Genomic DNA, 12,805 nt, shown 5'->3' on the forward strand with positions numbered 1-12,805 from the left:
CATAGGTTCCCCGTGGTTTTAGCATAGGGAATGAAGATTGTGTTTGTGAAGGACTCGACTTAAAGACTCTGTTTTCCTTCAAGGTATGGGTAAATGGTTTGTTAGTAATCCCAGCAGAAATCTTCCTTTGTTCTGCAGGTTTCCTCATGGTCTGGTCTAGGGCTGATCAGCACATTGCAGTCTTTGAATGCAGCTTGATTTAACATTTAGTTCTCTTGCTCCCTCCCTACATTATCAGGACAATGCACTTGACCTCTCTGGCTGTGTGTGAAACAAGATGAGGAGCGATAGAAGTCTAGTACACCTCTGTGCCTTTCACCACGGTTGGTTGGGGTTAATGGAGGTCTGTCAGGATCTTAAGGCTACCCTTCTAGCTCTTGAAACCCACATTCTTTTTCATGGTGGTTTATCAAGCCATCCCTTTGTGGGGTTCTCACTGCCCTTGTCCTGTCCCCAGAGGAAATAACTTCTTGTGAAACCTCCCAGCCCAGCAGAGCCTGCTGGCTGTGAGTTCACCATTATCACACATGGGCCTAAGTCCTTACAGCTGCAGGCCATCTCGCCAGCTCCTAAACTCATCCCTAACCCACAGCGAAGCCTTTTAATAGGCTGGGGAGCCAACCCAGCATTCCTTCTAAGACTTACCTTTCTTTCAGCGAGGTCAGAAGACATCCCAACTAAAGAAAAGCTTCAGAACAGCCTAGGGAGCTTTTGTACAATAAGGCCCCATTCAGACCTACCAAATTAGAATGGGAGTTAGGGAGATAGGAATCTACGGTATACAAGCGCCTCAGGTTTCCAATTATCAATCCAGCTCGATAATTGGAAAGCCATTGGTTGATGGATGGATCATGCTGGGCCTCAATTTCCTTATCTGTATAATGGCACTATATTCATTCCTCAGGGTGTAAGTAGATATAATACATTTCAAAAGCTTCTTTGAAAGGCTGCACAATACAATGTATTATTAGAATTTCCATTTCAAAAAGTAGCTTCATTTGCAAAAAGACTCCCCACTGAGTTTTAAATTCTTCCTCCTTCGACTAGCACAATGAAAATCATAGATGAAGCCCTGGGCTGTCAACAGCTTTCGTAGCCCTCCAAGTAAACCAGGTGCACTTATAACCTTGCTATTTTACCAAGTTATTTTTCAACTAAAAAAGCAACAGAAATCCTGGGAACACTTTTGCTGGCTTCATTGTCCCACCTCCTACTACCACTCCACCCTCCCCCCACCACGCTGACCCACTGGTGGCTCCTGCCACCTCCACTCCACAGCCCAAGAAGTTTCCAGTAAGCTGCAGAGACGTCCCAAGCAGAGCCGTGCAGGCAAGCTGGCTAGCCTTCAGGGGTTCCCATCCTAAATTCCGGGTTTCCTAGAATCACACTCCCACCCTAAGATCTGGTTAAACTCCTCAAACTCGACTGGGGCAACTTGCCAGACTGAGGCCCTGGGAACTGGTGCGCAGGACAGAAAACGCCTGAACAGGGAGGGGCAGGTGGCCAGGCGTGAGTGCTCATTGACTTTAAATTGCAGGCTGCAGCAGGTCCCACGGGAATGGAGCAGAGCCTGAGAAGAGGCAGCATCTGCATGGTCAGGACTCTGGCCAGAGACTAGGTTGGCCTGGTTATCAACTCCAAGAACCCCGGTCACCTGGGACATGGCACTAACCCACTCCTGCCCGGAGTTCATTCATTCTCCCCACCAGGGTTGTCTTGATACAGATTCCATGTTGTACCTTGTGTCTATGTGAGCAATGCTCCCTGGAGCACAATTCCCCAGAGACATGTAAATGCGCAGACTCTAGTGGGAATGATGCCCTCTGGAGTTGTGGAAAGGGGCAGCCTTATTCCTTCCAACAAAGGAATATAATCTTCAAAAGTATTTTGAGGAGAGTGACTGCTTGTTGGGTTTGGGGTTCTCCTTTGGGATGACAAAGATGTTTTAGAATTAGAGGTGGTTAGTTGTACAACATTGTGAATATACTTAAGTGCCATTGAATTGTTCACTTTTAAATGGTTAGTTTTATATGTGAATTTCATCTCAATAAAAGAAATCTGTAAAGTATTATGAGGCATTTGAAGGTAAAATACTAATTGCTTTAAAAGATTCCCCACAACAAATCAGCCATCAGCATATCACCTCTCTCCCAAGCTTCTTGGAGTTGCTGACAATATTTCAACCAGAAGAATAAGGTTACCTTAGAATAGCAGTTCCCAACATTTCTGGCACCAGGGACCAGTACTCCTATGAGAATCTAATGCTCAATGACCTGGGGTGGAGCTGGGGCAGTGATGCTAGCGCTGGGGAGCGCCTGCAAACACAGATGAAGCTTTGCTCACTTGTCGGCTGCTCATGTCCTGCTGTGTGGCCAGGCACCTAACAGGCCACTGGACTGGTATTGGTCTTTAGCCTGGGGATTGGGAAGCCCTGCCTTAGAAGCCCCACTCCCAGACCTGAGCTGAGGAGGAAGGGAAATATTCAGATATATTCAAGGTTCTTGGCAGCACTTGGAAGAAAGGGGATATAGAAAGGTAGCATCAAGGTCTTCTGAAGGTCCACCTAGATGCTAAGAATCCAAAGTAGGTCTTCAACTGTGAGAAAATCCACTTTCTTGCTTTATCTAGCCATCCATTTATCCATTCACTCATTTATTCACCCAAGAAATATTTACTGAGCTTCTACTATGAGCTGGCACGGGAAGTTAAGAAGAATAGACCACCACCTTCAGGAAGCTCATAGTCCGGTGGGAAGATGAAAGTGAAAACAATTATTAATAGAGATATGTACAGGTGTAAGGGTGACCTGGGGCGGGGGGCACCTGAGGGATGGAAGGTTGAGGTAGGGGCACCGGGGAAAGCTTTCCTGGAAGAAAGAATGCTGGAGCTGTGTCTCCAAGGCTGCTGGTGGGAACATGTCCAGGTAAGCCTCACCTGCAGCCAGCCTAGGCCCAAGGGGAGAAGGACGGGAAGAGAAACATACCAAATGCAAGGTTTGTAGGATCTTTGATGGCTCTGAAAAGGCCAGGCTTAGAGGCCAGGAGATGGAGCTACCTCCTCCCAGGAGTGGCACATTTCTGGGGTTTCCCCCACCCCATCTGCTTCAATGCAGGGCAGGGTGCGTGAGTTGGTAACAAAGTCTTTCCATCTCCAGCAAGGTGGAAGGGATCCTACCCTTAAACTCACAGGATGAACCGAGACCCGTGGCCCTGGTTCCTTGGAGGGACTAACAGTTAATTCCCCAGGTCCAACAATTCTCCTAGCAGACAATGATATGGGGCTTTGCCCATCCTTCACAGGGGTGAAGAGTGACACTGGGGAAGCCATTTAGAGCTCTCTCCCCACTCCTCCTTGCCAGGCCTCAGCCAGGCCTCCTTGCAGGCAATTTTTTACCCTGTACCTTACTGTCTTCTACTCTGGGAAAATGCTCCAGGGTGAAGACTGCCCACCCTTTTTTCAACACTTTTTAAAAACACAATGAGAGAACAACATTAATAGATTTCTTTTGAAAAGAAACAAAATTACTTAGTGCCCATTATCACAGTCCTTCCCATTTGGGAAAAGCTGTTTAACAGAATGAGACAGTGAATGAAAAAGGTGCTTATAGCACACTGCTTCCATGATGGTGTTTATTGAACAAATGAATGATTGCTAGTAAACTGACCTTACCAAACTAGCTGTAGATTCTTTTGCTTATTAAGATCCATTTTAAAAATTTTTTTTAGTGTTCCAATTTTCTAAAATATATATATATTTTTTTCCTGAGAGAGACAGAGAGGAGAAAAAGAAAATACCCTAAGTATCTCCTGCTGTCTCAGGTGTCCCCAGCCCAGTCAGCCTGGTGAGAGGAGTGAATGGTCCTCTGATGGAGTAATTCTCTGATATTCTCTTTTGGGTGACAGTAAGATACATCCACACAGGTCACTCCCAACTCTCTTCTTTCCCCTTTAGTACAGGGTGCTCTCAAAAGGATGTCATCTACTCCCAGCCCTCCAAGCTCTTCACCTAACTGCTGGGACCTGGTGTCTTTAAGGCTTCCAGCAAGTGACAGGATAGAAAAACACTCGTGTTCAGGCCTTGAAAGCCCCAGAAGATAAATGACTATTCTATTCTGCTGCAGTCTTTGAAGATATCTTCTAATCTGAGTCCCTTACTTTATATTTTATCCATAAATTTGTCCCCAGAGGTGGTTTCCTATCTTGGAAATGGGGGGTGGGGTGCAGGGCTTGAATTCCGGTCCTCTCCAGTTCTGGGTCTAGATTTGCCCGGTTGGCCCAAGGGACAGCCTTTTTAAAATGGGGATGGGGGTGGGGATGGCAGTGGCTCGACCTCTCCAGCCATAGTCATTAGTCACTGCGCAATCCTGCCGGGAGGCGAGGCCCACCTGTCGGATCTGGTTAGGTTCCCGCCCGCCCCGGGGCGTAAGCATCTGATGTAAGTTTGGGTCCCTATTCCATCAGGATCCCAGTGTTCCAGACTGATGAACTTTTTAAGAAATAAAGGTCGACACCGTCCGAACCTCCTCCCATCCTCGGCAATCACTATGTTTCCGAGTACCGCCGTCAGGCCAGATTTCCTGTGGCCCCGCCTGAATGACGAAACAGGGGATGGCAATTGCACTCCCGGGCTTTTCCAGAGATCTAGGTCCTCGGTCCTGATGCAACTCTCTGGGTCTTTTACACAAAGCACTTTAGCAGGAGGGGCGCTAGGACCCGGCGGAAGCCCGGGGGCTCTCGGCCGCAGCGAGCCGGGGAGTCACCAGCGCACCGCGGACATCTATCTATTGGGATGGTGGGTGGGTCAGTGTGTCTATTTGATATGGGTCCCTGTTCTCAGCCCCAGGACCAGGCGCTGGGAACCCGAGCCCATCAACACTCCAATAACCACCCTCCCCAATCCCTCTCCTTGGGAGCAGTTGGGAGATAGGAGCGGACACGATTTGGGGGCCAGGAGCATATGGGGGGCACGGACTCCTTCATTAACCTATCCCCTCAGGCTGTAGTGTAACAGGCGGGTGGGCAGGTGGGCTGCTCGGTGTCCAGAGCTGCCCAGTCTTTGGACTCCAAATCTGTATCTGGATCCTTCAGGGATACGTGCGCGAGGGCCGGCCGGGTTAACGTCTGCTCCCCGCGCCTCCGTCTCACAGTCATCCACTGTGCGCCCAGCTGTGCCCTTAGTTCACAGGCTCCTAGGTGCTGGGGGCAACCGCTTTAAACTCCTGCCCGACGCTTCCTCAAGTTCCCCGGCCTCTACTACCTCGCGGACATGGGCTACCCCCTCCCCCAGCAACACGACCCTATAATAAACAAGCCTTCCTTGATCCTCCCCTGCCGCAAGCGCCCTCGGGGACTTTGGCAGCTGCAGCTGCCGCGGATCCCTTCCAGAAAGGGGGCGTGGCCATGGCTTGGGGTTCGGCAGGGAGCGTTCTGGGGCTCAACGGGGGCGGGTCCAGGCCGCTGTCACCGGGCAGGAGAGAACGTTGCGAACGTGCGCCCGGAGCCTATTGGCCGAGGTGGGCCACACTCCCGGGTCTGGATTGGGCTGCAGCGCAAAAGGGGCGTGGCTCCTCCGAGCTAGTCCTTATAGGTCTCGCCGCGCTGGTGCTAGGGACCGCAGCAAGACAAGGGGGGAGGTGCGGGTGGGTAGAAGAGACAAGTCTGGGCAGCGCTCGGGAGTTGGCACCAGTTCGCGCACCCATTCAAGCGGCACTTCTCCTAGCAGTTCTCGCTGACGCGCTAGCTGGTGAGTGTCTCTTCCCTGTGTGTTAATCCCTGCGCCGGGAGGCCTCAGCCGTGAGGGTCCTTGCGTTCGCAGTCTGGTCCTACCCACAGACTGACGCCAGGTCCGTGCCCTTCTTGTCTTGCAGCGTCTTCTGCTTTCCCGCACCCTGAGCTCATCTGCAGACGTCCTGGTGTCGGTCCTCACCATGCCTAGCCTTTGGGATCGCTTCTCGTCGTCGTCCTCTTCGTCCTCGTCCTTGTCCCGAACTCCCACCCCAGATCAGCCACCGCGCTCAGCCTGGAGGTCGGCGGCCAGAGAAGAGGGCCTCGGCCGCTGCGCGAGCCTGGAGAGCTCGGACTGCGAGTCCCTGGACAGCAGCAACAGTGGCTTTGGGCCGGAGGAAGGTAAGCTGTGGGCGGGGGCAGGACGCGACTCGGGCCGGGGAGGTGAGAGGAAAGCCGCGCTGTAAGGAGTCAAAACCACCTTGGCTTCCTATCCCGTCAGAACCCAGATTGCGGAGGGGTAGAGGAGCCGGGGGCGGAGGGGGAATTGTAGGGTACGAGCCTGAGACAGAAACTGAGGCACGGAGTGGGAAATGAGTGCTGGTTTCTTTGCGAAACAGCATCTCCCTCTTTCAGAGCTGCTCTTACATCCTTCCCTGTGTGCTCTTCCTCCTAGACGCAGCATACTTGGATGGGGTGTCCCTGCCCGACTTCGAGCTGCTCAGCGACCCTGAGGACGAGCACCTGTGTGCCAACCTCATGCAGCTGCTACAAGATAGCCTGGCCCAGGCGCGGCTGGGCTCGCGGCGCCCGGCGCGCCTGTTGATGCCCAGCCAGCTGGTGAGCCAGGTGGGCAAAGAACTACTGCGCCTGTCCTACACTGAGCCATGCGGCCTGCGGGGGGCGCTGCTTGACGTCTGCGTAGAACAGGGCAAGAGCTGCCACAGCGTAGGCCAGCTGGCCCTCGACCCCAGCCTAGTGCCCACTTTCCAGCTGACCCTCGTGCTGCGCCTGGACTCACGCCTCTGGCCCAAGATCCAGGGGCTGTTTAGCTCCGCCAACTCTCCTTTCGTCCCTGGCTTCAGCCAGTCCCTGACGCTGAGCACTGGCTTCCGAGTCATCAAGAAGAAGCTGTACAGCTCCGAGCAGCTGCTCATTGAGGAGTGTTGAACTTGGGCCTGGGGGGAGGGGCTGACACTGCCCCCGCAGCAGAGACAACTTTTGGGGTGGACATTGGCAGGTAGGAGCTAAGGGACTGATGCCTGTCCTTATAATACTGACAATAGCCACCTGAGGGGAAGAAGGTTGAGGTGGAAAGTGTTTTCTGGGAAGTTCACTGAGGTGTGTGCAGGTGGCTTCCTGTTGGGGGCACACGCTTGTCTCTCAGTACTGTAGCATGAAACAAAGGTTTAGGGGCCAACCAGGCTTCTGGCTGGATGTGTATGTAGCATGTTCTTTATTATTTTTATTGTTACTGACAGTTAAGACAACAGTGGTCTGACAGCCAGGAGAGCAGCTGGGCTGCACTGGCCTCTGCAAGCTGTGTGTGCTCATGGTAGCCGGCCCTGGTGGGGGGTGGGGGTGGGGGTTATGGAGGTGTTTTGTGTGTATCTCATGGTCTGAAGGGGCCAAATGTGTTTGTACTTTTTTTTGGCATCTTTTGTGTTTTTTGTTTTTTTGTTTTTTGTTTTGTTTTATTTTTGATTGGAGCTTCACTACTGACCTGTTCTAGGCAGCTATCTTACAGACTCATGAATGTAAGAGTAGGAAGGGGTAGGTGTTGGGATCACTTTGGAGGATCTTTGACACTTGAAGAAAATACACCTGGGAGCTGCGTTTGGCCCATCCCCCCACTGTACTGAAGAGTTTATCTGTGAGGGGTAGGGCTGATGGGGTGGGGGCTGGAACCCCTCACCCAGAGGAGTGCCATCTGGGTCTTCCATCTAGAACTGTTTACATGAAGATACTCTGTTCATGAATACACTTGATGTTCAAGTATTAAGACCTATGCAATATTTTTTACTTTTCTAATAAAAAATGTTTGTTAAAACGGTTGAGTCTCATTAGTGCCGTGAAATAAAAGGGAGTGAGATGGGTGCTGGTAAAAGGTGAGTTTCATCAGATTCAGGTCAACCTGTGTGTTTATCCCTTTCCGATGCTCCCTGTCAGCTTGGTAATGGAGGTATGTAGATTGTGTGCCATCTGTGCCATGAAGCCTGGCTCCCTTAGCTCTGTGCTGGTTGAGGCTACCAAGGGAAAGTGCTAGAAAGCCTTGGAAGGTAAGGAGTGTGTCGGATCTCCCACAGAACCAGTCTCAGTAGGGAGAGCTCAGTAGGGAGAGCTCACTCACCTGGCTGCCCTGGGTTTGGAGGCTTAGGCACAAGGGCCCCCTAAGCCCAAGGTCCTTACAGGCACTGGAAGGACTGCAAGAGGCACTCTTCTGTGAAAATTACAAATTTTCTGTAATTTTCTGCAGTCATGAAAATTACAAATTTCATCTGTGGATATAAAAAGGCTAGAGAGCAGGATCACCAAGAAATGGATTTTGAAAAGGATGACTTCTCAAGCCTCTCACTAGACAAGGAACCTAGGGCTCAGGAGAACGACCAACTGCTGTGAGGTATGGTCTAAGCAGGTGGCAGAATGTATAACATGGACGCATGTACGTGGAGATGAAGGAGTGAGGGCTTAGAAAGCAAAGGAATTGCAGGTGTGTCTTCATGAACACCCTGGGTGACCTGGACTCATTGTACTCTTTGGGCCCCAGTTCCCTTATCAGCAGGATTGTGGTAGGGTTAAACGAAGGCCAAGGCCCTTCCCACTTTTCTCTCCCTGTGATTCTCCATTCTGGCCTTTGGAGAATTCTCTCCCTTGTTTCTCTTCCTGGTCTGAGATAGGCCTTGTTTGCCCTGCTATAAAACAGTAGTTCTTCCAGTTGAGTGTGCAGTCAAATCTCTTGGGCCCCCTGGGCACTGGTGCATTCTGACAGTGCATCTGGAGCAGGGCCCCAGGAGTCTTCATTTACATCAGATTCTGACACAAGGTCTTGAACTTTGGGATGGTTTAAAAGACTCACATCTCTTTGGTAGAACTGAGTGACTTGTTCCCTAAAATGAGTGAACTTAAGTTAGAACTAGATTTGAAAATGGTTATAGCAAATGAGAAGATGTCCAGAGCAGTTTTAGGAGAGCCCTCACATTTTCTGAGCACATCCTCCTAATAGCCACCCTGTGAGAGGTGGATCAGGCAAGGGTTTATAATGTTTTACAGATTAGTAAACAGAAGCTCAGGCCCTTGAATGACCATCTTCTGACTATGGCTGACCTTGTCCACTCAGCCCCTCAGGCTGGGAGCTGGGAGTGAAGCCAGCTCAACATTTGAGTGGTGTCTGAGGGGCACTTTCCCAAGAATTGAGATCAGCGCCAATGGTCATGGCTATGCTTTCCTGTCCCCAAGAGAGGAGCGAGGAAAACAACTGTGTATAGCTCCAGAACAGAGTCTTGTTGGTATTTGGAGATTGGATGGCACATTAAGTATTAACCCCACTTCCGGACCAGAAGGCAGCAAGCACATTCAGCTTCTTTTCTTAGATGGTCAGACTGTGGCTAGAGGAAAGCTTGGGTTCCCAAAAAAGCTCAACTGAGACACCCTCTCCTGAAGCCAGGCAGGCTTTCTTCATTCTCACGGAGCTTGAAGATCCCCACAAGCAGAATCGAAGGGCACCTAGGTGGGAGCTCTTAGGCTTCCTAAGATGCGGCAGGGAGCTTTGCCTCAGACAGTGGGCTCTTAAGGAGAACACGAGGCCGGCTCCTTCGTTGCAAAGGCTGAAACCCAACTTTGGAAAATGCTTTCAGAAAACGTCTTATTTGGCCTATAAAATTTGTACTGATTACCTCCCTTAGTATAGAATTCCCTCCCCTTATTTCTATTTTCCACCTCATCAGGATACTGCTCTAGAACCTGAAGTAGTTCCCTATTTTCAGATTCCACTGCCTGCCTCTCAAGACTTTTGGTATTGGGCTCTATTCACCCTCCCCAGGCTGACTGCCCACCACTCCCTACCACTTCACTAATTCTTTTGGTACAGGTCAGTGTGGCCTGCCCCCTTCTCTAACCCTGCAGAATGAACTCTGCTCATTCCATTGCCCTCTACCAGGGATGTCTTGCCTGCGAAGCCTGCCCTTTCTTTAAGGCCCAGAGTAAGTTCTAGCCCATTTATGACTCTCTCCTCTGCCTCCCCTTAACTCACCATCCACAACTGCAGTTTTCTGATCTCATTGTATGCACTTGTTTTGTATCTACTCAGTTCTGTGGGACACCCCTGGGTTCCCCTCAGGCCTGGCTGTCTGACTGCTTGATCATCTGCCTTTCCCTTGGCTCAGACAACACAGATTCTCCCACCAGCCTCAGACTCTCAGGCTAAGAAGAGAGGAGGACAGGGTAGGAACACTTCATTGTTTTATTATGCCTGCTGCCTAGTGTAGAGGAATATATAGGCTGAGGTCCTAGAAGGGAGGTAGGGTCCTTGTGATTAAGGCCATCGTGCAGTAGAGAGTGAAATCTGGGTTCGATTCCTGGCTCAGACATTTCTTAGCCAATGACCTTGAGCAAATCGCTTTCAGTTTCCTCATCTGAAAAACGAGGACAATAGTGAGGAAGCCAGTGGCTGGGCAAGAGATGGGGGGCTTGAGCTGTGGTGGAGCTGGCTGCAGATCAAGTGCCCTGCACACTAGGGACCACCTTTGACTTCTTTCCCCTCTGGTCCTGCTTTCCTCTAACATCTTTTCAGAAGTTGCCGTCTTAGTAGCAGTCATGTCATCATCTAACCTCAGTAAATGCTTGTAAAAATATATTATTTGGGGTCAATATGCTCAGACAGCTTCACTCCTAAGCTGTATTCTTCTAAGCCTGGAACGTATCAGCACCCTATATAAGGTTCCTTTAATTCTACCTCATGGTTCAGAAGGAAATTCAAAGGCCCAGAGTGGTTTAGTGGGTGCGGCTGCAGTGCTAGGATGGTACGTGTGGCCTAATACCTCCCAGGCCTTCCACTCAACCCCCTGAGCTTTGTTACCTTCTGCCCAGGTCAGCCACATCCTGCTTTTGCTGCCAGAGGTGGCCAAGTGCTGGTGGGGCAGCCCAGCAGAAGGCGAGGAAACATGAAGCATGGAATCCAGGCTCAATTAATAGATTATTACAGTACTCTGTAATTATTCTGAAATGGGGGCTCTTTATGAAGGAATCACAAATTAGAAAACAGTCCATTAAACCCAGACATGTCCATGCAGAGGCTCAGCTGAGGAGTCTCCATGTCAATCCCAATAAGCAGCAGCATGGCAACATCTGTGGCCACATGGTACTGATGTCTGAAGGCAGACACTCATGGACTGGTTACTGTATTCATCCATTCAACCTATATATAATTAAATGGGTCCATGGGGCTGTGGAGAAAGCCAAAGTAAGTGGGAACCCTTAAGAAGACAATTCCTTCTCTTTTTCTCTCTCCCTCTCTCACATTTATAAGCAAAATTGTGGAGCATAACGAGAGGAGAAAATGGGCACACACCCAATCTTTCCTATCCCTAACTTTCCAGGAAAAAATATCTAAAAATATAGAAAGATTAAAAGTATATAAGATAAAAGTAATTAAACTGTATACTTATAATTGGCAAATTTTATTGAAGAGCTAAACTATGAAACTCTTAGAAGAAAATATAAGAGTAAATCTTCATGATCTTGGATTAGGCAATGATTTCTTAGATATGACACCAAAAGAACAAGTGATAAATGGGAAGATCAACAAGTTGGACTTTATAAAAATTAAAAATATTTGTGCTTCAAAGGATACAACCAAGAGAGTAAAAAGGCAACCCACAGACTGGGAGAAAGTATTCTGCGTAATGCATATTGGTAAATGATTTGCATCTAGAATGTGTAAAGAACTCATAACTCAATTTAAAAAATGAGCAAAGGATCTGAACAGATATTTCTCCAAAGATGATGTACAAATGACCTATAAGCCATCTTTATGGAAAGATGTTTAACATTATTGGTCATTAGGGAAATGTAAATCAACTTTCAATAGGATACCATTTCAAACCACTAGAAGGCCTATAATCAAAGAGAGAAATAATATCAAATGTTGGCAAGGATGCAGAGAAACCAGAACCCTCCTACATTGCTAGAGGGATTGTAAAATGGTACAGCCACTTTGGAAAAACAGTTTGGCAGTTCCTCATAATGGTAAACATAGAGTTACCATATGACCCAACAATTTCACCTCTAGATATATACCCAAAAGAAATGAAAACAGATGTCTACATAAAAACTTACATATGAATATTCATAGCAGCATTATTCATATCAAAGCGGAAACAACTAAAAGTCTATCAACAAATGAATAGATAAACAAAATGTGGTATATCCATACATTGGAATATGATTCAATAGAAAAAAATGAAGTACTGATACATGCTGCAACATGGAAGGGCCTCTAAAACACGCTAAGTGAAAGAAGCAAGCCACAAAAGGCCACTTATTGTAGGATTACATTTATATGAAATGTCCAGAATAGACAAATTATAAAGATAAGGTAGATTAGTGATTGATTAGACCTCGAGGGAGTGGAGGAGGCTGTTAATGGGTACAGGGTTTCTTTTAGGGGGTGATAAAAATATTCTAAAATTGATTGTGGTGATGGTTGCAGAATTCTGTAAATGCACTAAAATCATTCAATTATATACTTTTCAGGGTGAAATTTATAGTATAAATTATATCAATAAAGTTATTTTTTACAATACACATTTTTCAAAATTCTTAGAATTGTACACCTAAAAAAGAGTTCATTTTCCTGTATGCAAATTATACCTCAATTTAAAAAAATGTTTTAACACACATATGATATATAAAATGAGCTCTAGAAGTTTTAAAACATAAATTGTGGCTCCATAATTAAATATGGTAATTTTAAAATCATATGTAAATATATAAATAAATATGATAAATATGGTAAATTTTTCACTAAGAAAAGGAAAGCAAAAGAAAAGTCATGAACATTTTGGATCGAATTTATTTATAGTCTG

The 12,805-nt window shown here is 48.0% G+C and overlaps 1 protein-coding gene across 1 annotated transcript; it reads left to right on the plus strand.

Annotated features, from left to right (window-relative positions):
- Positions 1–5,603: 5,603 nt before the first annotated feature.
- DDIT4 (DNA damage inducible transcript 4) lies at positions 5,604–7,776 on the plus strand. Its single transcript, XM_011355201.2, has 3 exons — positions 5,604–5,742; positions 5,867–6,125; positions 6,400–7,776. The coding sequence occupies exons 2-3, from the start codon at positions 5,927–5,929 to the stop codon at positions 6,891–6,893; spliced, it is 693 nt and encodes a 230-aa protein (XP_011353503.1). The 5' UTR covers positions 5,604–5,742; positions 5,867–5,926; the 3' UTR covers positions 6,894–7,776.
- The last annotated feature ends 5,029 nt before the right edge of the window (positions 7,777–12,805 follow it).

Source organism: Pteropus vampyrus, unplaced genomic scaffold (genome assembly GCF_000151845.1).
Source record: "Pteropus vampyrus isolate Shadow unplaced genomic scaffold, Pvam_2.0 Scaffold20, whole genome shotgun sequence".
Taxonomy (NCBI): domain Eukaryota; kingdom Metazoa; phylum Chordata; class Mammalia; order Chiroptera; family Pteropodidae; genus Pteropus; species Pteropus vampyrus.